The 25,162-nt window shown below is 44.2% G+C and overlaps 1 protein-coding gene across 4 annotated transcripts in view; it reads right to left on the bottom strand.

The window, feature by feature from the left end:
• PTBP3 (polypyrimidine tract binding protein 3) overlaps positions 1–25,162 on the bottom strand; it is a 467,207-nt gene that overhangs the window by 29,882 nt on the left and 412,163 nt on the right. For all 4 annotated transcript variants that reach the window (XM_069238700.1, XM_069238675.1, XM_069238683.1 and 1 more), the window contains 3 exons: positions 22,661–22,794; positions 11,954–11,987; positions 4,364–4,456 (listed from right to left, as the gene is read on the bottom strand). In XM_069238700.1, the coding sequence (XP_069094801.1) occupies positions 4,364–4,456; positions 11,954–11,987; positions 22,661–22,794 (261 nt within the window). The remainder of the gene's footprint in view (positions 1–4,363; positions 4,457–11,953; positions 11,988–22,660; positions 22,795–25,162) is intronic.

Genomic DNA, 25,162 nt, shown 5'->3' with positions numbered 1-25,162 from the left:
AGTTAAGATGAGGTGGCTGTGCTCCTTTCGAAAGATGGTTTGGTCTGCACAAACTCTAGGGTATGACCGTAAGATACCATATTCAATACCGATTTGTCCGATGTCACCTCCTTCCATTGGTGCAAGTAATTCAAAATGTTTGCGCCCATCTGGTTGGCATGGGAGAAAGGAGGAATTGCAGCCTATGCCCAATTCAAATCATTGCTTGCGGCTAGTACTGTGGCCCCCTTAGAGGTGTGTGTGGGGGGTGGGTTTTTTTTTCCCTTTACATCATTTGCTGTAGGCCGCTGCAGGTGGTTGCTAAAAGGGCTATTGATAGGGAGACCTGTACTGCAATTGTGGTGGGTGCGTTTGTAACCACCTCTGAATAAAGAGAAACCTCTCCCTCTGGCTCAACACAAGGGCAATCTTTTATACTGCAGAGTGCCTAGTGATCTGGCAGTGACCCTGGCCGTCTTGATTGCTAATAATGCGTTGCATATGTTTTTTGCCAAATAATGTTTCGCCATCATAGGCCATGTCCAGAATTTTGGATTGGACCTTTGGTCAAAATAAGGTGGCCTTCAACTAGCCTTGATGGCGCAAAAAGACTGCCCCCGGCTAATAGGAGAAAACCTGTGAAGGCGATGTCTAAGGCACAATCTATGATTTCCCAACAGGTACGTTCGCCCTCCGGTAATATCTTCTTCGCCTTGGGTCGTTTATCCTCGAGCATGAGGTCAATGAGGCTACTAACATCCCATCACATCTGGCGGTTATAGCGCCCTAGAATCGCTAGGGTACCAGCTGCAAGAACAGTGATCACTGACATGAGAACATCTTTGCCACAGTTCTAAGCGTCTGCCTTTCTTGTCCGGTGGAGCAGAAGTGGCCATGGAAGGGTTCTTGGGGCGCCGGTTGTCAGCTTGAGATACAACAGAATCTGGTTCCGGATGGCCAATTAAGCAAGCCAGGGAATTCTCTGTAGCTCTGTATTTTTTACCCAGACGAGGTGGTACTGTAGCTGGATTTTTCATGATCTTAATCCCCTAGCTCCATATATATCCATCTATGGAGATAGCACTTACAGACTTTCTAGCCTTCTCTTTAAAATCATCGAGAAAACAATCCGTTTCAGAGTCAGAAGATGGCAGGTAAAACCATGTTGCAGCCTTATCCATCAAATTGTGGAACCTCCCATCCCCTCCTCAGGGGGAGAGTCCGATGGGTGAGGAGGTGGAGGAGAAGGTGAAGGGGCTAAATAGGCATCCCATTCACCATGATCCTGTTGGGGGACAATTATCTCTTCCTCTTGTCATCAGAAGAAGTGTCATCCTCTCTGGGAGGCGCAGCTATCATGGAGGCTGGCGTCAGCCTCGGCGTTCCTCGAAGTGGAGGTATGTTCCTCAGAGTGGCTGGAGTAGTGGGCCGGGTGATGGAGGCTGCTGTGGCTGGTCCGGGGTAGAGTCTGGAAACCTTCACCTGTAGTCTCGAAGTAGGACTTGAATAAGGGACATATGCATCTGCACAGTATTACGTCCTGGTTGGGTATATTCGTAATGTTCATAATGTTTCTCATGAGGGGCATATTATGTATTCATAGTCCTGGTGGTCATACTCGTTCTCGTCATCTTGATATTTGATGTGCAGTGCTGATGGACTGGGGGGCGTTTTTGAAGGGTCCTTCACCATCAGATTCTTCCCAGTCCAAGAGGTGGCTGGGCAGCAGTGCTGAAATTTTGCATGGTGAAGTTTCGTCAGCATGTACCGTAGTTTTCATGACCTTAGTGATCAGAATGGTAGGTTGAGGGTCAGTTGTTGCTGAGGCACAGGTGGCCATAGTGTACTGTGGCATAGAGGCTCCTCTCATGGACGGTGTTGTCGTCACACAATTAGTGTCGACGATGGTGTCGTCGACGATAGCTTTGACAACAATGGTCTCATCCACGTTGGAGTAATCGACGATGAAGTCATTGACGGTTGAATTGTAGATTATGGAGAATACCTCGTTGACTGGTCTCTTTGTGAATGCTTCGTTGACTGAAGTTTCATCCTGAATGGTGGTGAAGTCTCTGGAAATCTACAGGTGCATACCTTAATTGAGGAGATGGGTGTCTGAATAGCTGTCGTCGACAATGTCACTGACAACAAGAATGCTCTGGTTGATGAGATGGCAGTAACAGTGCATGTAGTAGCAGTAGTCGACAGTGGTGTCGTGGAGAAAAGTTTTAGTAATGGTTTTCTGGTCACCGATGGTTCAGAGGGAGGAGAGCTATGATGAGCCTCCTTCTTTAGAGATGGAGTGGACAGCTGTGAGGAGGCTGACACTGCAGAGACTAGATGGGCTTCCTTCTTTGAAGGGTCTTTATAGTGAGTTTTAAGAGTCTTTCTGCACTCCTCAGAACACCCAGTCGGAGGATCTTGGCCTTTTCTGGGGTTTAGAGGCCATGTCACTGTCCACACCTGAAGAGCTGGATCTTGCAGATTTGGACTTCTGTAGCCATCAGAGTATTCTACCTTTTCTGTCCCTCAATGTGTTAGAGGAGAAGGTGCGACAGATCCAACACTCCTTCGCTTGATTTTGAGGATCAGGGCAGTACAGACAGTCTCCAGGAGGATCTTCCACATGCAGCCTTTTCTTCCCACAGGTTTTGCAGGAATGAAAAAGGCCTTTTTTAGAAGAATCCAAAATTTTACTGGTAGAAGACTAGCTTTTACAGGAAAAAAACTGAGCAGAGCTCAGGGAGCCTCCCCTCACTCAACGTGTGGTAGAAAATTTGGGGGAAGAGTGCCTCTCTTGGGAGTATTATAGAAGGCACTGGCACCTGAGTGGTCGTAAGTCAAGTTTTTTTTTTGTTTTTGTTTTTTTTAAAAAGACCTAGAAAACCTATTTAAATCGATGGCTTTGGCCACTATAGCCTATGGCGATTCTTGCATACTGCTTTCCTAAGATTCCATGGGACTCCCATTTTACAATTAAGGACAAAAACATAGTATTCCAACAGGGACAAGGGCGGGCATCTTTGCAGTGTACAGCATGACTGCAGTTCATGACTACTACTTTTATGTGTTGATAGTCACTAAAAATAAATCTTGATACAGTGAACACATACTTTGACAAGTAATTTAGTCAGATCAACCAATCAATAATATTCTAGGTATAAATTTTAGGTACTAAAGCAGTTCTTTCCAAATGGGACACACACACAGGCAAGCATTAAGAAAGCTGGCACCATACTGGATAATGTGCTGACTCCTAGGAGAAAGTCATTCAAGTATCTCAGACAAACAGATCCTGCAACTCAGCAGTGATTAAAGCTACCAGCAGATTTTGACATATTGTTCACAAAATAAAATGCTAATATTTTACTTTATTAATGAAGGGTAAGAAGAGTGTAAATGTTCCAGCTACATATGTTGGATAATGTAGCTCCCAACTGCACATTACAAGGATATCTTAAGTTACAGAGTAGATACCTACCGCAAGCCGATTGGAGGTTGCAATATCTTTTTTTAATGTACACCTAGAGAGCATGTTACTCCTTACAGTAAGTGGGGTGCCCCCAAACCTACCCCTCAGAGAGCTCACTACTAGGCCTTTGTATTTAAGTAACACATCCAGATCTATTTTATTTTTTGGTTCATGGCACCTGGAGTTCTTTTTCAAAAGAAAAACATAATGCTACAAATCTTTGAAATCCTCATTTTCCTTCTTATTGAAGGTGTGCCACAGGCTTCAATGTCTCAGCTAAGTTCCAAGGTGCAGGTGGGACCTGGCATACAGCAAATGCCATGGGACTGAAAAAAGATAGAGTGGCCTTTCACCAACTGTGGAAGTGACAATACATCAATTAGCAGAGCAAAATGAGGGGAGGCCATCACATCTTCACAAGTGCCGCCTACCAACATTGAAGGCAAAGGAGCAGAAAGAGGGACAGATTGCATATGCTTAAAAGAAATGGCTCTGCTTGGGATGAGATGTACAGCTGCTGCTGGAAGATGATACTGAAATCCCTCCTTCTATGGATGAAGTCAAAAGGGGATGAAGCAGACCACTCAAACCTGCTGGTGGGATGACACCATTCCGCAATTGTAATAACTTATTACAAGTCAATTATTGTATATTCTTATTACAGATGGCTTCTGATGCCAGATAAGTCCTGTAATAAGGAAAATAAAGGTGACTAATTACCAACTTCATTTACAATGGAAAAGCATTTTTGAGTGGGGGTTCAACACAACGGGGGAGGGTGAGTCACTGCAGGACCTAGAGTACATATTGATGCATTGAACTTAAATGCTCCTCCCCCATCACAAACCATTCTGTTACTGATAGTATGCAAAGGGGAAAACACGTCTTCTAGTACATGGAAGACACACTAACCTAGCTGTGCTTGGGTAGCATCTGCCATCTGCACTAATGCATTCTCCTTTTTGTTAAATAGGATCTTCACACGGTGCACATCACCATATACACCTGTGGACAAACAAAAAACAAACACTTATTGTTATTTAATCAGTGCACTGATATGGCGCTAACAGTGTGAGTTCTGAAAATGCATGCTGAAAACATGACTTGTTTTGAAAAAAAGTTCAACGAATGTCACTGGGAATGGATATGTAAAAAAAAAAAAAAAAAAAGAAAATCAGATATTCGGACATGATTAAAAAAATCTGAAAATATGTCCTGCACAATGCAAGTAGCATGTATATGCGCATAACACCAAAACTATTTCCACTGCCAAGGAAAGATGTTGAGGCAGGATTAGAGACTGACAAAGGACTTGCATTAAGAGCTCAATAACGACAATGAAAACAATGGATCTTTAAATGTCTAATAATTTCGATACAAAATAGGAAGCCCATACTGGTACATCTTTTCAAACATCCTCATAGGTTTCCCAAATTTGGCCAGCTGCGGTATAGAGATCAATTCTGCTCAATACAACATTAGGCTAAAAAGGGATTCGGCCTCATACTCTGTACTACCAATGCTCAAACCCTCCTACTACTATGCAGGCTATCTTCTAGGCTTCTGTTCACATGTGGGATGGATGTTAGTGTTGCTTTTACACTCTTGTTGTGTGCTTTGCAGAATTGTGTTTCCCTTTTTTGCTGCAGATATACTGCAGTATTTCTGGCTAGATGTCAGATCTTTACCTGAGGCGGCCTCTGAGACTCAAAACAAGGCTTCACTTGAGTCACCTTTCACGACCATGAACCAGATTTGTACCACTAGTGCATTGCACAGCCAAACCAAGATCCTTGAACCTTCTGCCACATTTTGGATTTTCAACACGGTACTACAAGGGCACTTCTAAGCCACTTACAGGTCTGAGCCTAACGGTGGTTAGGATATGACTCTGGACAGAGGGAGTGCTTCCAATTTCTTTTCATCCAAGGTGTTCTGCAAATGACAGACTTATTTTACCGGGGGCATCTTTTGGTGTTGATTGTGGTCTTGTGCCAAAGACCTCGTCAGGGCTGTGCAATGGGAATCCACACCACATGGCAATGTTCCGGTTTGCCACAAATTGCTATTGGGCTGTGCACCAGTCTTCACCCTGAGAGACAACAGGTCTTCAACTCGGTGCTCTTCAGGACCATGTATGGAATTTCACACAAGGCACACTTGGAAGTAAGTGCCAGCATTTAATTCCGGAAGCCTTTACATTACACAGGTACTCGTCCTGGGTACTTTTAGCAGCATGTAGGCTGTGCCTCGAGAGGTTCTGAAGCAGATTACTCAAAGATTCCTCAAAGCACGAGAGACCTGCTCCAGGCTTTGCTATGTTCACCTGTTGAGGTTTACATTGAGCTTTGCTAGGGTGGACCCTTTTGTCCATGTGCAAATGCCCAGTTCTCAGTCTCCAAGGGATCAGAGTTCAGGTGCAAGTAGTATGAACTATTCATTCCTAAGGTTGTTTGACTACTCCAGGACCGGGTGGGACCGGGTGGGACCAGGATGGCTCTAAAACTCTGTTTGGGTGCCTACAATTGTTTCCAGATATTCTCTAACATTGTGTAGGGCCATGCATGTGCACCACTTTCAGCCAGCTTCCAGACTGTAGTGCTTACAATGTGCCGCCTCGCTTCAGGGTTTTTTTAAATTGTTGCTCGTCACCTGCATTGCATGTACAGTATATAACCAGGCTCATACTTACAACACAGCTTAAATACTGCCGACTTCTCTTGAATGTTACTATAATAGTCATTTTTACACCGTTTCTAACTAAAACTGTAAATAAATAGGATAGATTTAACTTACAGTATCAAGCTAAAAATAGTCCCAAAAAATTGTTAAAGTTTCACACAGCATTCCACTGGTTGCCAACGGAGACCAGGATGAAAAAGAAACGTGCATGCATTTGATTTAAACGCTTCAAATGGATTCCCATCTGGGTGTAGCATCCAGTGATGGTCAGTTTATAAACTAAATGCAGACTGATCACGGTGGGTAGTTGGAGGATGGGTACTACTGACCTTGGTCCTGGAAAACATTGTCAGACCCAATCAGATAGGAAACGGACATGAAAAAATTAAAAATGAACCGTAAGAGGCATCTCTTCTAGAATCCCAGCCAAACAGACTGACACTTAGACTGTCATAAAACTCTAAAAATGTCCTTAATAAGATAGCATTTCTTATATTTATTGTATATTCTTTTATTCGGGCTACAATGATTTGTAAACCAATTTCGATCACATCATTATGTGACTTAATATAAACTTTAAAACATCAACTTAGGCAGACATCAATATTTTCTATATACAAGTGTTTTCCTAATTTTCTGTTCCAGGGCCACAACTTAGAATGGACACAGGACCAACTCCCACCCCGTTCTCCTGTTTTGCCATGCTTGTGACTTATACACATGGGCAAGACTGTTATTTTCTCTTCATAGTCCTACCTGATCTATGTTGGTAGGATGGGACCTCAGTTATCAGAATACTGTTGACATGTTTTAGCTTCTGCAATGCTCCGGAAAAAAGACCTTCAACGTCTCGGTATAGGAAACTCTTTTGTGAACACATCATTATGAAATCTATCAATGATTAGTATTTTCTAAAGTACTACTGTCTACTTCTTGCATCATTATGAGAAATACTTTATTTCTACTCTATTTACACACAATGTGTCATCTCATTGATGAAGCCTTGCACGTTCAAAGGTTTCTTGTAGCTTTAACATGCAGCAAGTCTCCTGAATCACCTTCTGACGCCTTTTTGTTATGAATTTATTGCAGAGCCTAAGGTTTTCTCACTAGCATGGTGTTCTCCAATTGTGTATTACTTTTTGTTGTAGTCAACATTCTTAACGATCTATAATGGTGCTGGTGGTTTTCCTGTAGGGTACCCTTCCTACTTTAATGCATCTTTTGGCATTTCCAATTTTTTTGGTTGCCCTCCCCTTCAAATGTCTATGTTATGTTATGTGTTTTTGTGAAGCGCACTATCAGCTGAAAGGCATCCTGCTACTCCAGCAGAATCCACAATTTCAGATATTTTCTTCCAGCACACATTTCATTCCTACCTAGGGATCTTAAACTGGATTCCCTAGCACACTTAAGTGGGTTTATTTAACAACCCCCCTAAAACGGAGGATAGGGAGCAAGGGAGTAGCCAGAAGATTAAAAGACCCTCCAGTTTGAACCAACGCTCCTATGGCACCAAGCAAGCAAAGCAAGTCATCGCCATCCACTCCAGTGGAGGTTGCTTGTCTCTTCCATCCAAGCATCCATACCCTCATTCATCCATGCACCTATCTATCCATCCCTTTATTCACCCACCATTTAACTCACATGCATCCATCAACTAACTCACCCTCCCACCCTCTGCGTTAATTATGAGCCTTTGTCTGCCGGATTGCAGACAAAAACCCATCAAAAACCCCACCCTTCTGTAGCTGCTAAAGCAGAGCTTTGCGACTCCCCTGATAGGGAGGATTGTTTTCCCCAGGTGCCCTCTGAGGCTCTCACCACTGCTTCTGTTTCAAGGGGAGTATCTATCAAGCACCTAATCTGTCTTTCATCACAGCTTTAGTTTTTTTATACCCTTTTGAATGAGGTCTTTTGCTTAAATTACACGTTTTATTGATTCCATTAATTTACCCTGCCCCTCACTGTAGCCACCCACATGGGGCTCTAGATCTCAGAGCTCTTCTGAGGTGTCCTAAGAAATTCACTCTGACCCTTTGAGTTTCTGATGCGGGCAATGCCTCAGGAACTGGCCTTAATAGTTTCTGATGTAATACAACAGTCTTCCATTAGCCTATTATCTCTTTTAGGGGCTGGAGAATTCACAGTTCCACCTTGCTCTTCAAAGATTACCGTGCATAAAATTTCCTATATGTACACTCACGTCCATTCACCACTGACTGATCGCCTCCTGCTCACGATTTCCCTGTTCAGTTGCACTTTGGTGGGCAGTTCACTGGAAATGCCATTGGGATACTTTTTGGCAAATCATGCTATTCTTACTCCACCAAAGCTCAGCCTCAGTATTTGATCAGACTCATGTACCAAAGAACTTCTGCACACATTTACTAGATCAATGGGATTTTCTATCCTTCTTCCTTGAATAGATTCAAGTGGGTTTTGCAAAGTAGTTAGTCCAGGCCCAGAAAGGGGAGGATGCACATTTGGGTACTGTAAGGGACTAGTAGGGTGGCTTCTGACAGTTTTTAAAAGCAGGTCTTTGCTAAAACGTCTTGGTAGCCAGTGTTGATCTCCAAACTGGATGCATTATCTCTAACACCTAAGGAGGTGGCTGTCCCACAGAGGTAGTTGCTTTTGTCTGTGGCCATCACCATAAAAACTAGACTAGCTCACAAATGGCCATGAACTGGTCAGTTAGTCAGAGTCTGGCTTCCCTCTGCAGTTCTACACTTGTCTTTCTTGTAATGTCACAGTAGGTTGCTCCTGCTCCTCTGGTTTACCCAATGGCAGTTTTGTTTTAATCACATGCAGACTGTACCATTCCTGTTGATGTCTTGCCTCTGGCTTCAGTTTTCAGCCACTTAACTCCCCTGTTATTCAGTTATTTGATGACTAAAGGGTAGACTCCTCAAATTGGCCTTGATGCAAGGTTACAGGACATAAAAAAACTGACAGTGCAAAAGTCCATCTTGATGGGACAATACATGTGATCATCCTCAACAGACCTGGTGCTCCTGCCCCATATTCTTTGTTCCACCTTCTACATTCCTTTGCTTTCCACAGGCACTGCAAGTTCGACTCAACTTCAGGTTAAAGTAAGGAACCGTGGAGGTTTTCCCATTACTCTAGTTGTTATAGATCTCCTTATATAGCATGGGTTAAACTCGGCTATCCTGTGTGGTTCAGAATTTGAGCCCATAGCAGGCCCACCTTGGAACCAGGCAAATTGACTAGTAGCTCACTAATGTGCTTTACTTTGCCTCAGATGTGTCACCCAGAGGTCTTTTCGTTCTTCTAACCTCTAGGGACAGTTGAGATGTAGTTGTTAGGGATGCCTCCACTAAGATCATCTGTGGTGCTTCAGAGTGCCGGGATGATGTCAGTGACTGAGTATCACTGTAGGACATTGGCTATCATTTTCTTTCACTTTCCACATTTTGCTGCCTTTTTAGCTTAGACATTACCGTAATTAATTGAATAGTGCTATTTGGAAAGTCACTCTTGCCACCTCCCTTGCCAGGAATGCTTGGGTAGCATCTATACTTCTCCCCCTTTAAAGACAGAAAGATATTTTATAATTCCTTTCAAATAGAACACCGATGTCAAATCAGGAATTACTTGGACTATATTTACAAGAGAGCCTAATAGTGACATAGGAGTTTAAACAAATGGGGGTGACTTGAAACTGCTAGTAGTCCTGTTTAACTTGCAGCTTGAACCATTACAGGATCATCTGCTTCTCAAGAGAGGGGTTGCCAAGACTTAAGGTGTCCAACAGTAGAACAGAAACTCTTAAGTAAAATACTGTGGCATCTATTTAACTTGTTGAAGCCTTCTTAGCCAGAGGCTTGTGGGTACGTTTTGGTAGAATTAACTCTGGACTTAATCCAAAAACTACTTTTAGAACAGGTTCAAGGCAAAGCTTTAGCAGTTATGTACTGAAAGACCCTGAACATCAGTCCGCTGTGGAGGTTATGATGGTGTACACATGCATTAGCTGCATATTAGGTTTCATGTCCACTCACAATGTAACATGAGAGCACGTCAGTTTTAGGCAGTGTGTTGAGCAGGCAGAAGATAAATGGGAATCAATCATTCTGGGGCGGGGTGGGGGCGTTTTACTCCAGCTTTATACTCATATCCCCAGCTTGAGGGACTCTTATAGGATGGTGCAATGGATCCTGCTAACCAAGTGGTACTCTGAAGAGATCATCAGAAAATTTCTGTGGTGCCTTGAATATCTGTGCAGGGGTTCTTTTTCATTTTGTAAAAACAGTCCATAAATGGAATCCTAACCAGAACAAGGCCCTTAAGACCAAGCATCTGCTTGCTGTGTGAAAAGCTAATGAGAAGGTTTGGTCAGACATTCAGGGTCTCGGGAGAAAGCATTGCATACTCAAAACAAAAAAAGACCAGGAATCCAAAAAATGGGACGTCCTATTGGGAACTATAGAAACCAAAGACCAGTGATCCTCCAGGCAAATGTCTCACAGCAGAGATGACAAGCCATACCTCAAGTTCACATTCCTGAAACTCACTGACATTTCCATTTCTCTGACTTGTTTGATATCTAAAAGAACAGGATCAGAAGCTGGAAGACCACAGACCACTTCAAAGGGTGTCAGGCATAACCCATCCACGTCTAGCATCTTTTGAAGAGGGGCTCATGACAATATGATCCCAAACAAAGAAAAGTGCCAGGTCTGTACACACGTCCTGCTGGTATCAATATGTGGATAAAGAGATCGAGTTTCTATATATTCCAATATCACCCAATTTTGTATTAAGAAGAGGCTAACATGGCATACGTCCAAAACGGTCCATATGGTGGGCCATATGTTGGGCTGATCCACAAAAAAGCACCATCCACTTCAGGACCAAATAAACCTCGCAAAGTAACTTCATATCTAGGTAAGTCTTTTGTGATTAGGAGGGGCAATACAGCAACTAGTCAGGCCCAATGTGATGTATAATATGAAAGGAACTGGAACGCACAAGAGGCAGGAATATGGAACCTAAGAATTGCCAACAACAAGGATTAGACACAAGGGAAGAAGCTCCTGTAACAATAGATAACAAAAAGAGGCACCCATCTGCTCTGCAATGGTCTATACTCGCCCTGGGTACAGCGTCACTGTCACTTAACCCCACAGCATCTGTGGCAAATGGCTAACACTGGTAAAATTCCCACTTCCAAGCTGCAGAAATGCGGCACTCATGATTTCTCAACCAGCATCTAAACCACACACTCTAAAACATGCGTTTACTCCATTTTAATATTCTTATTAACCACCAATATCAATATAAGTGGTTTGTTAACATTGGGTTAAATTTTGCAGCGACCAAAACTATCACATTTAAGCATCTGGACTACTCCTTTTTGCTAAATTCCTATCAATAATTAATCAATCTTTTTTCAACTTTAACCCTCAAAAATGTTTCAGGACACAGAACTGAGGGATCGAAGAGGGAGCTTAGAGGACAGCATGGATAACAATCCGTAGGAAATATCACTACTCATGAAAAAGCCCCACTTCGAAAGTTAGCTCATTGAACACAGGGAAACTGCTTTCATCATGAAAAGAAGCAAATAAACTGAACATATTTATGTAGAAACAAAAAGGCAAGTCCAGGATTGGAAGTAAACAGTGTTCCTCATAAAAAAGAACTATCTACTAGTCTTAAATGTTCCACAGGCCGTATCCTGGAGCACAGGACAGTATCTCTTGTACAAAGATATTGCCTAGTTCTCTACTAAGTAGAACGGCAAAAACAATCATATAAAATATATTGTAATATTGAAAAAAAAAACCTTACCAAACAGGATGAACAGTGCGTGAGGTGTAATGGCCTGTCAAAAAAAAGGAGATACATTAAGAACAAGCAGTAACATGCTTATGAAAACAATGCACTTTCGAAAAGACCTGCATTTCAGAGCATTTCAAACTTTTATACGTGTGCAGTGTTTTTAAAGTAGATGAATGTGACATTAATGTGGGTAGTGAGTTGACAGTGGCGAATCAGAAGCTGGCTAAAATAAAGGTGAGAGGTTTTATTGAAATATACAGCTAAGATAAATGCCAGGACTGAGAGCAGTAAAAACACCTGAATTAATCAATCCCACTACAAGGACATGAAGGTTACCTGGGTCAACACCACTATCTATCTGCCTTGCTTAAAAACATGAAACTTAACTCGCTATCACTGCCAGCCTTCTCATCAAATCCCTTTCCACCCTGGTCTTTAAAAAAAAAAAAAAAAAAAAGTGCCAATGGCCAAGGTATCGCTAAGGATGAAGCTGCAGTTTGTACCACCTATCGTCCCGGCCAGCAGTGCAAACTGGCCTCGAGCACCACCTTAGGCACCGCTACTATTAACATTACTATTGTGCACCAACAAACACGGCGCTAGTTCCAAACCCCTGGCACTGCTCACAAGCAGAGGAATAGTAGGTGCAGTGACCCCTGGCACATGCAGCCATGTGAAAGGAGCCTCGAAGCAACTCTCACTATCTCAGGGCAACTGCCAAGAGTTCTCTCACTATCATTCCAAACAAAACAATCATTCCCAGAGCTCAGCATCATTCCAGTAATTTTCTATCAATGTGGCCTCATTTCAGCAGATGCCGGGCTGTCCCTCAAACCCCTTCGGAGAGGAGCCTTTCCAGTGCCAGCCGACCCGAGTCACTTGAATTCAGGTCCCAACACCTGTGATACTGCCGTACTTTGGTACAACGCTCAATGGCCCCCATCATTAGTAGCACAATGAAATATAAGAAAGAAGTTCAATTCAACACACTAATTCTGAATCCCAAGATGCTTATTGTGTAATATTACTACAGCCTAATGAAGAGGGAACATTGATTCCAAGCTCTTGTTCCAAACAGGTCCAGTTTTAGGCGTATTTATTTATGTCTTAATTAAAACCATACATGAGAGGTAAAACATGGCAAAAAAATCAGAAGCGGTAGGAAGTTTTCGTTAAAACAACTACACCAGTAAAAGTACTCCAAGCAAGGCGCAGTACAACACGCATACAGTGACTGAAAGTGCTCAAACTGGAAAGCGAGTGAAAATAAGGTGCACACCAACTTTTAACCGCGGGCAGCTCACATAATTAAAGTGCAACAGTACTGTTCTTAATGTGCGTGGCCCGATAAATTAAGAGGTTGGTATTGCCCGGCGGGCCCAATAAAGGCCCTCCCGAGTGTTAGGCAATTATTTTCAGCAGTTGCCGCCCTCAGCTGTTTTTCTGCAATGCCCATAAATTTCACGAAATGCACGATGGGAGAAACATACGTCACTTGAAGGCGTGTCGTTACTGCCGGCCCATAAGGACGACCAGTTGAACCGAGGTTTTAGCAAGGTACACCTCTCACTTAAAGCTGGGCAGATGCAAACTATGTGTTTGATGCATTCCTTGTGCGTACTGCACAGCCTGCAATTTATAGTGGTTGATTTACTTACCCCTTTCTGAATACACTTTAGTGTGAGTAAATCCCCTAACTTTTACTGCAGCACTTTCTGCTTGATCAATTTAGAAATACAGAGATTCAAAATTGTTTGCTGGTCTAACTTTTCCCATGATCATGATTTTGGTCTAATTCAGGTTAACATTTAGCCCATTGAATCCCACATGATCATGTAATTTATTTAGCAGGTGTGTTAGCCATTTACTGGTACTAGATATCAGGAGAGCATCATCCGAATAGAGGAGGTACCTGATTGAGACCTAATTGCATGTGCATTTACATCCTCCAGATCCGCTCGAAAGATATTAAAAATAATTTGGGTTAGTCTGCGGCCTCGTTTTAATCCTGTCCTAGTGTTTGTTTTGAAAGTTAAATGCTCAACCGTCCCCGATTTTAACTCCGAGACAGGTGTTGGACTATAATGTTATAACGCTTTTCAACAAAGCACGTGGAATGCCCTTCACTGCTAATTTCCGCCATAAGATGTTCTTGGGACGAAATCAAAAACAGCTTTAAAATCTACAAACATGGATTTGCTTATGGATGCAATGTCAGTAAGGGCTGCCAGTGAGAGAAGTTTTGCTGAGGTTCCAATCTCTTCCCTAAAGCCTGTTTTGTGTGGTGAAACTAACTGATGCTCATTCGCCCAAGTCACTTTTAGTAACGGGCCAGCAACATATTTTACCTTGTTGTTAAGAAGGGAAATTGGAAGGTAGTTAGGTGGGTTAGAGGTTCCTCCCCCCTTGACAGATCGGGTGGACTATTACTCCACACCAATCATTCAAGGATCTGTTGTGTGGCAATGCAGTGATTAAAGATGGGGGTTAAAAACATCCACCCAGAATTCGGGGCTAGATTCAAATAATTGCTTCTGCCGTTGGGCCCCAGGACATCATTGCACAACCCTTTTTAATGCTCTCAATCATTTATGTTCTTGTGCAATCTGTGGTATCCACACATTGCGATTCTGGGACTTTCCCAATGTTTTTTTCATTCCACTTGACAGGGGACACTTTCTTCTTAGACATGCTTGCTTTGGGCACCTGTTAAAAAGACAACCCATTTGTGCTTTTTATGCTCGTTTATGATGGTCCAGAATTCATTTACATTCCTGGTCTTACCTGCATGTAGTAAGCATACCCAAAATTTTTAATTTTAGTCTCATCTTGATGACCATGGCTTTTTTTGTGTTTTTTCCACTGAGCCACAATTTCATGTTGAGGGCCAGTATATTGTTATCTTGTTCCAAGTAAGTTCCAACTTAAGTATAATGGCCACTACTGGTTAAAATACTTGGACTCCAATGGGTCTCCTGCTGTTTTTTTTCCAAATCGTTTATGTGTCCCGATGAGGTGCTCATTTGTGTGTCGAAACATTAGCTACATAAAAATGGTCCTCATATTTAAATATGAACTTATTAGGAATGGCTGTTAAGGAACTAGGCCAGGAAAAATATATATCTGCCCCTTATGTAAAGACTTCCCATATAGTCCAGAAATATTGATGCAGGGATTAGAGTTCCACATTATTTGTCCATGTAACGCTATATATGCAATGAACTGCCTTCACTTATTCACTTAGGCAATTCTTTTTTTTTGTCTTCAATAATTTTTAGTCTCTGACAAATTGTGTTCATATATGAATTTGCTGTATTTATTGTTAAATTATCAGCTCAGTCTTCAGCACAATGAAGTAGGACCCATTTAAAAAAAAAATAAACATGGGGGTGTGCCTTAGATGGTGGACGAGTAGCAGCACCTCCACGCAGTGCAGCCACCCTGGCAAAGAAGCCAACGGCATCGGTCTCGCTGTTGTGTGCTTCTCTTTGGTGGCGGTCCAGGGAACATCCTCAGGGGACAAGGAGACCACACAGACTGACCAGAGCCCTGGGAGCAGTGGCAAATATCAAGCTGTGCAGTCTGCGGCCGGTATCCAAGAAGATGTCACTGTGGAGATAGAGCAGCGAGACACCCAAGCCATCAAGATTCAAAGTCAATGAAGGTCGAGCTGCTCCTCTGTTCCCCAGTGCTGGCTGCACAGGAGCTCCAAGCGCCCGAACTGGTCCAGACAATGATGACTCGGGCCCGAGCCTGGAAGTCCTGCAACACCAAGAGGCGGCATAGGGGAGTGGCGTCACCACTGGCTACACCTACTTCTCTGACAACACCTTGCCATGGACTACAAAGGGCCCAGAGTAGGGCCACCGGGTGACTCCCAGCAAGGAGACCTGGGGCAGGAACTAGACAGCGGCCTAAATGGGAGGTCAGAGACCCGAGGCTCAGAGAGTATGGGGCAACAACTGGCACCTGCCAAAACACTATAGTGCTTAACCCAATCCACATGAGATTGCAGAAAAGGGTGAAATGGCAGAAGAGGAAAAAGGGCATACCACAAACCACACCCAGAGACACAAAGAGGTTACACGCAGTTCAGAAACTGAAGGTGTTCATCTCCCTCTCAGGTGTATCTATGGCCACTAGGCATATGTGAGCTCCCAACCTCCCTAAGGACCCCGACCCTGATCCCAACCTTTCTACTCAATACCTGGTGAGCAGGGAAACACTCCTCATCACCATGGTGACACACAGGACCAAGAAATACTTCACCCTCAGACATGTTAACTAAAGCATCCTCAAAATATCCCAAACTCTCATGAGATGATGCTCCTGCGGAGAGCAGCTCAAGAAACCCTAGCCTGGGCAATGATAAGGAGGAACCGAACAATCCGATCACCCGCTCTTTCCAAACTCAGGGAGGACATCGCATCACTTCAAGAGGCGATTGCTACAGACATTAAAGACATTAAAAAAGGCATGGTGGAGCAGCTACCCTGGAGGCCAGCAGCAATGCAGATAAAAAGAAGCCAGATAATTACAAGGCGCGTGTTGTGAGAGCAAAACACAGATCTGCAACTCCACCTGGAAGACCTAGAAAACAGAACTTGCCACTTGAATATTAGGATCAAGGGCGTCCTAATTCAAGCAGATTTGGGAGTCCTGGGTAGCTATGTTACTCACTTCTTCCACCATGGGCTTCCAGATTTAGCCAGAAAATATGTTATTCTTGATCGCACACACAGAGCAAGCTGTCCATCTAATGCACTGGGTACGCTACAAGACATTCTAAATTTCATCCATCACTATTGGCAGAAATAAGCCATAAAGTTTGTGCTACCAGGGCACAAACTAGTTTGAGGGTGTGGAAGTGTGGCTATACCAGGACCTATCGCCCATCACTCTCCAGTGACAAGGCTCCCTCATAGCGGACACTACTTAAATGTGTGAGCAAGGGCTCAAATACAAACATGCTCCAATGGCTCTACAAACCTGGCCCTCTGCATGACCAAACTGTTGTAGGTACCCTTTAGCACCTAGACTGGATACCCTTATTTTAGCTTAGGTCCACGGCCTGTTCCTTTTTACTCATACACATTTTATTCATGTTTATTCCTTTTTCAGCAAGTCTGCTTTTAGTAATTGTTTTATATATTTTATCAGCTGCCTCTTCAGGAAGGCTGAATTCACACTGCACATTTAATCAGCCTTTGTACAACATGCAATCTGTAACCTTGTTCAAGGCTGCCATGTACAGTACATAATATGCCAACAAGAAATAGCTGCAGTGAAACTTAACCTCCCTCCCAAGGCACACTACACTATGCTTGCCCTCCCTCTACAGCCCTCCTTCCACACACACACTTAATAGGCAATCTACAACACATGATTGAGACATATTGGGGTGACAGGAAACCACATATAGCTAAGAAGCAGGTCTAACTATCTGTGGCAGACAGAGTCTTGGGCATCCCCCACCTAACCAATTACTGTCTTGCAGCCCAGCTTTGACACATGGTAGAACAGAATAGGCCATTGACTGAGAAGCACTGAAGCTTCAATGACCAAGGGATTCATACCTAGAAAATCAAATCTGCAGGCTTCCTAAAAAAATATCCCCCCCCCCCTCAGGGATCTATATCTTGCCAGTTATACAGGTGACTGTGGAAGCCTGAGAAAGAGTCAAGATTGCAAAGTGATTGTCCACATATACCGCCCCTCTTACGCCCATTATCAGCAATCCAGTGTTCCCGCCTGCAAGGTCAGGCAACAGAGTCCGAATCTGGCAAGCGGGCAACTGCAAAGGGATCAGAGACCTCTTCAACTACACTGGCATTATGGACTTTCCACCAATTCAATCCAACGACAGCATTCCACGCAGGGAAAATTACACAGCTGTCAAATATTTGGTCACTCAGCCCACAACCAGTCCCCACACCAGCAGACAACTTACAAAATTCATGAAATGGCTACTCACCAGGAAAGATGACAAGGGCCTACTCGCGGACATATAAAACTTGCTAAACAGAATCACAGACTCCAGCAGATCTCCAGCTGAGAGGTATCGGGAAGCAGAGCTGGAGCTTTCTTTCACCTCCAAAGAGTGGTCCAATATACTTTACAGCACCCAGAACTCCTTCTTTAGCACTACAGGGAAGGAAGCCATGATCACGATAACACACTACTGGCACTACACCCCGGTCAGACTGGTGAAATGGACCCAAAAGTACAAACGATTTCTAGCGCAACTGCGGCCACTCAGGCATATTAACTCATCTTCTCCGGTGCTGTCCCAATCTTAAAAGGTAATAGGAGGAAGTGTTAAAAGACAGCAATTAAATCTTGGCAACTGACATCCTTTGTCTCCCCAGTTATATTCTACTAGGGCTAACAAATGGACTGACCTACCCACTGCACTCTAACAAGGGAAAGGCAATAATGATGGCTCTCTGCATGACCAAACTGTTGTAGGGACCCTTTAGCACCTAGGCTGGATACCCTTATTTTAGCTTAGGTCCACGGCCTGTTCCTTTTTACTCATACACATTTTATTCATGTTTATTCCTTTTTCAGCAAGCCTGCTTTTAGTAATTGTTTTATATATTTTATCAGCTGCCTCTTCAGGAAGGCTGAATTCACACTGCACATTTAATCAGCCTTTGTACAACATGCAATCTGTAACCTTGTTCAAGGCTGCCATTTATGGTACATAATATGCCAACAGATAATGCAAACCCAGTAGCCAGTTCCTATCCAGAAGACACATCACACGTCAGGCCTGTTCCTAGAACTCTGTATGGGTTATTATATAAACAACACACAGGCTTTTTGAGAGGAGAGGGCATGACCGCCCTGGGACATGTACTACACGACAGACATCTTTGCTGATCCTGGCTCTGATTTTTCAGCTTCCTGAGAGGATTGCCATCCAGACAACAGGCACACCCTGCTATTCTATTAAGGTGTGGGTTTGGGGCTGATCCCTTAGGTCAGGCCAGGCAGAAGGGTCACAAGCAGAGAACCTATGGTGTTATCACCTTATACCAGGTCCAGGTATCCCCTATTAGTGAAGTGTAGGCAGTGTCTAGAAAGCAAGGGCTCTCTAGAGGCAGCTGTGGAGGAGCAGCCAAGACTTATCTAGGAGACATGCAAAGTTTATGCAATACCACTATAGACCCACAGTACTTACTAGAAAGAACCACGCAGTGTTACAAAAATTAAGGTACTTTAATATAGTAACACAAATACTAAAATACTCTTATAGGCAATACCCCAACTGGAGGTAAGTAAACACACTATTACATACACATTAGCAATCAGTAAATACCATGGAAAGCAATAGGCATTGGTAAAAGCAATAGCAAACAGTGAGGGGCCTAGTAGAGGGCCAAACCATATACTGAAAAAGTGGAATGTGAAAGGCAGACCCCCACCAAAGGAAATGGACTCAGTAGAGAGGAGCTGGAGGAACTAGGAACCCCAAGAGGTGAGAACCAGAGTGAAACCCAGCGACCAGGAGAGCAGTGGTAAGTACGAGGTTTTCCCTAAAACCAACAGGAAGACTTTCGAAAAAGATTGTGCAAGACCCAAACAAGACTGGTAGAACCCAAAGATGGATCTAGACAGAAGAGGACCTGCAAAGGATAGGGACCAAGTCCAGTTCGAGTTGGAGTGTCCAGGTGTGGCAGGAGCGACTACCCACCCTTCTGTGGATGCAGGACCAAGTCGACGGTGGATGAAAAAGGTCAGCAGTGTAGCACAGGAGCCGAAGAGGAGTCCCAGAAGTGATGTAAGTGATGTCCCACATCGGCGGTCAGGATGCAGTAGGTCAGTGGGGCTGGAAAACCACCAACAAGCCTTGACAAACGCAAAAGTTGGAGAAGAAGGTTTGCAAGGCTACAGAGGCCCAGCAAGGTCCAGGGAACTCGACCCAAAGAGGGGAATCCTGGGTGACCCTAAGCAGCTGGGAAGAACCACAAGAAGAGGAGGCAGCCTCCACAGGCAACCCACTGGCAGCTGGCACAGGAGTCGCAGTGAGGGCCACGCAGCACACCAAAGAGGAGTCCCCTGTCACTGGAACAGCAGGCAGGAGACTGTGTTTTGCAGGAAGGAGTGTTGGGGGCCAGGGCTACACGGACACAGAACATCCCTTGGAGGATGAACAAACAAGCGTTGGTAGCTGCAAAAGTTGCGGTGCACAGGTGTACTGTCCTGCAAGGAAAGGCAAGGGCGTACCGTCTCCCAAGGTAGAAAGCTGGCAGAGAGGACCAAGGGAACCACTCCAGACCACCACCTGTGATGCAGGATCCACGCAGCTCTGGAGGAGAAAACTTCCACGCAGACAGTCATCGTTGGAGTTGGTGCCTACGGATGCAGGGGAGTGACTCCTTCACTCCAGGGGGAGATTCCTTCTTGCTTCTTGTGGAGGCTGAAGACAGCCAGGGAAATGTTTCAGTTGCTGGAAGGAGCAAGAGAAACAACATTGCAGAGCGGAGTCATTGCTGTAGTTGCAGATTGCCAGATCCTGGTGGGTCCAGTTGCAGTTCAAGTGGCCAGAAGATGAAGTAAAAGATGCAGAGGAGTTGTGCTGGAATATTGCATGTCGAATCTGATGACCAATCCAAGAGGGAGACCCTAAATAGCCCAGGAGGGGGTTGTGACATCCCCTGCTGACCTGGCCGCTCAGATGCTCCCAAGGGCATTTTGCCCACCTTGTATTCAAGATGGCAGAATCAAGTGCCCACCTGGAGGAGCTCTGGGCACCACCCCTGGGGTGGTGATGGATAGGGGAGTGGTCACTCCCCTTTCCATTGTCCAGTTTTGTGCCAGAGCAGGGACTGGGTGTCCCTGGACTGGTGCAAACCGGTTTATGCAAGGAAGGCACCAAATGTGCCCTTCAAAGCATACCGATGGCTTGAGGAGGCTACCACTCCCATGCCATGTAACACCTATTTCCAAGGGAGGGGGATGTACCTCCCTCTCCCACAGGAAATCCTTTGTTCTGCCTTCCTCTGCCTGAGCTGGTCAAGCAGAAAGAGAGCAGAAACCTGTATGAGGGGTGGCAGCAGCACTGGTTGCCTGGAAAACCCCAGAAGACTGGTAGGAGCAATGCTGGAGGTCCTCTAAGGAGCCCCCAGAGTACATGGAATCATACAATCAATATTGGCAACAGTATTGGGGGATGATTCTAACCTGTTTGATACCAAACATGCCCAGGATCAGAATTACCATTATGAAGTTGGACACAGGTAAAATGTCTTCCCCACACTTATGAAGTAGAGGGTAATGGGGCTGGAATTTGTAGGGGCACCTCTGCTCATACAGGGGTGCCCTCAAACACAGGTACCTGCATCCTGCCCTCTGGGCTAGGCGGGCCTACCACAGGGGTGATATACAGTGACCTGGTGCTGTGACCTGTTAGTGAAAGGGTGCATGCACCTTTTCACGCAGGCTGCAATGGCAGGCCTGCAGACACATTTTGAATGGGCTTCCATGGGTGGCACAATACATACTGCAGCCCATGGGGAACCCTTGGTGCCCCAATGCCCTGGGGTACCTGAGTACCATATACTAGTAACTTATATGGGGGCACCAGTATGCCAATTGTCGGGTGTTGAAATTCTCAAGCAACCAAATTTAGAGGGAGAACGCACAATCACTGGGGTCCTGGTTCGCAGGATCTCAGTCAAAACACACTGACAGCAAGCAAAAAGTGGGGATAACCATGCCAAAAAGAGGGTACTTTCCTACGTTAATCTTCTTTACTTTTGTTGCAATTAGGATTACCTTGCTATGTTTCATCTACCTTGCTATGTTTTAATCTGCCTTGCAGCCCATGCTTTTTACAGTAGGATGCAATTGCTTCAATAAACACACTGAAATCCAGTTTGCATGTTGTGTCCTTCCTTGGTCTGTGTGAGTAATTAAGTAACTGAGTGAAAGGTGTATGATCTGTTTCCACAACTTCCCTAAAGAGTCAGAATGTCAGGTTTAGGTTGCCACAAATCACCTCTTTCCCGATAGAGTTGGGTGAGGAACTGACGGCTAGAAATGAGTTAGGCTAACAGGTTCCAAGCAGTGTGGGGTTGTCTCAGTCTTCCACAACTCAGTGGTGCTGCCACCCTAAACACACAGTCTTATAACCATAATAGGAACAGCATGACAAAACAGGCCATCATCTTTAAATGGAGCACAGACACCTTGCCAGTATACACACTGACTGACTACACAAACTATGGGACACTGTAGCACTGGAAACACTCTAAGCCTTCCTGGAACGCAAACTACCACAATTTGATAAAATGTGGGGCCTTGTGTTCAAATCTTGGCACGTGACTTTCATGAACTCACCTGCACCAACTACCTTCGAGTTCCCCAGACTAACAGAAGGCAAGGGCACAACAGTCTTACACAGTGAAGACTGACTGCAATGGACTGGACATGGTACACGATCCAACCCCGAGGCACAGAATACTCTGATGGAATTTGCCTTCGTGGTGGGGAGCACCCCTGCTTTAGTGTGTAACCTTGATATCCCACACCTCTTCCCCCTCCTCCTCCCTCCCCAGCCTCAGTTCCACCCCACCCACTGTTTTAGCCATTTTTACTCCCCATTGGTATTCCTCACCGGCCGTTGGATGTAGGTGAGAGTATGTGTTATCAGCCAAAGTAAATAAAATATTTGATCAATAAAAAAAATAAACACGCTCTCAAACTTACATCAGGATTGAGGTTGCTGACTAGCAAGACAGAGTGCCCTGGAATTCCACCCATGCCAGGAATTCCCATCCGTCCAGCCATCGCGGAGGTGGTGATGGCAAGAGGACCGAGAGCTCCAGCCGGGACCGTAAGACCTAAAACACAAATCAGATGGTAAACACTATAAGTTGCAAAAATATAGGGCCTTAGAGTTTGCTGGATGGTATACTCTGTCACAAACGTGTCTGATATCCCGTCCTCTAAATTAAAAGGGCGTAATGCACTACTCTAAATGAGGCCCAAAGTCATTAATAGTCACACTAAAAAGCACTTTGCAGCCAAGTTCACTCATGCAATTTTAGATTATATCTTCAGAAGATATTCACACTTCCCCAGCTACTTTTGCGGGGGTTTAAAGAATACTTTCCCATCTACTCATATAAACATCTCCATCACCGTTTGCAGTTTTAAAAGTTCTTTATTTTCCTGGGACATTTGAAAATAATTAAAGTAAAATAATTAAAGTGAAATAATAGCAGTGCTTCCGTGCATTTACCACAGTTAACATTTAAACCTCGCACTCGCCTTAACCCGAATTTAAAAGGTGATTTTTGTTCAAGCAATAGGCAGCTTTTATGAAATATACTACAAATGTCACTTTTACTGAAATGCTCCATACTTTGGGCAAATCTGGCAAGCTGTTTCAGGGGTTTTGGAACTCAAAGACGACATAAATCCAATGACTAACGTGTGTTAATATTTTATTTCGCTCTAAAGTTAAACCAAGAAGTTAGACGTCGTTTCAAGGTGCGGCTGGTGATGTGGAACATTTGTACGGTTAATTCTTACGTTCAAGGAATGTGGACAGTGTACAAGTCAGAACACGCACAATCATTTCAAACCTGAACACACAAAGCGCAGCTGTATTGTATGGATTCAGTGTTGTGTAGGGAACTCGGCTTGCGGGTTGATTCTGCCTGCTTTATGATTATTTACTGTTCAGAGAATGCATGTTCAACCTAAAGGCAACCGATTAAGCATTCGTCAAATATATTTTATGGTGCTGTACATAAACACTAACATAATTAAAAGGCAAGATTAAAAACAAAACATTCTCTCTCTTTTTCTTCTTCTTCCCACCTCCTTGCAATGAAAACCCAACATAACCGTAAAATTATTAGTCTGGGTTCCCTATCGAGCAACTCGCATTTCTTTCCTTTCTCTCATTGTTAGCTCGGGGGAGGGGCGTCTCATCTTATCCTTCCTCCCCGAGGCCAAAGCCTCGGTATCCGTTTCGAATAAACTGCTTAAGTCCAGGAAAACAGGTTATTGGGCCTGCGCGGCCATACCTGGTGTCACTGGGACGAGCAACCTCTGTACGGCAGGGACTCTCGGCTATTGCCAGCATTAGTACATGTTATCAGACATATAATTCCCCCCAAACAGATAAAACATAAACATCCAATAAGGTAAAGCGCAGTCTGACAGCAGCACGCCCAGCCCGGGTGCGTAGACCGTACTTGAAGGTTCTTCCACAGAACTGTCCTTTGGCGGGAGAGATGAGCAGGTAGGTACTGAAGAGCAGCTTCTGAAGGAGAATCCAGGACCTAAGAGCTCTAAACGACAGACCCACAAGAGGTATTTTGCTACCTTAATTCCCCCAGCCCAACTATTCATAGGTGTTTGCCTACACACCACCCTGATGTTCTACTCAACCTGGTGAACTGAGTACTACCACCCTTATTTTTGACTGCTCTCGGTAACAACCCTTTTGCAAGCCTGGCAGATATCCCCATTCATTCAGAGGGGATATGGTGTCTGAGCTCCTGTTGTGCGATCTTCCTCCGTTCATGAGAATGGGCTGGTTCACAGCTACAAGGCATTTACCTTTTCAGCTAGTGGGCAAAGGAAGGGCTGCTTCTACAATTGTATCTCACATGCTCCTCCATTCAGACTGGTTCCACCTGCTAAACTACTGCAGTGGTGCCTTGACAAGTAGCCAGCTAGACTGTCCACACCCAGCCAATAACCAAGTGAAGCTTTATTGTTGTGGCTGCGGGATCCACTTTTTTTTAACTATGGGGCAGGCGTGTTGTCGCTACAGGCTTCTATTTGTGATAACAATGAAAGGACATTTAAAGAGACAGATACAAGGAAGTGATGGCAGAAACATACTGCAATGGCTTCACTTTTTTGCGAATAGAGTTGTTCAGTGGTTAACAGTCAGCAAATCGAGGGAACAGTGGCTACCAGGCCCATAGCAGCTTGTATAAAATTCAGACCCTCCAACACAGACCGATATTTACTATTCAACACAATTTATAGGCCGAACTATATCCCTGTCATTGCCACAAGCAGCCTCTATTCTGTGTGTCCTAGAACACCTCTTTTTAAAAAAACGATTTAAATTTTACGTCAAACATACATCTTAATATTGCATACAGTACATTGGCTTGGCGGGGAGTATAAATATACAGATTGCATCGACAGTGGGTAATAGGAAGGTAAAAGGAAATGGGAAAT

This window comes from Pleurodeles waltl, chromosome 1_2 (assembly GCF_031143425.1).
Source record: "Pleurodeles waltl isolate 20211129_DDA chromosome 1_2, aPleWal1.hap1.20221129, whole genome shotgun sequence".
In the NCBI taxonomy this organism is placed as follows: Eukaryota; Metazoa; Chordata; class Amphibia; order Caudata; family Salamandridae; genus Pleurodeles; species Pleurodeles waltl.
Note: the sequence above shows the minus strand (reverse complement) of the source record. Positions and strands in the feature narration are given on the sequence as shown.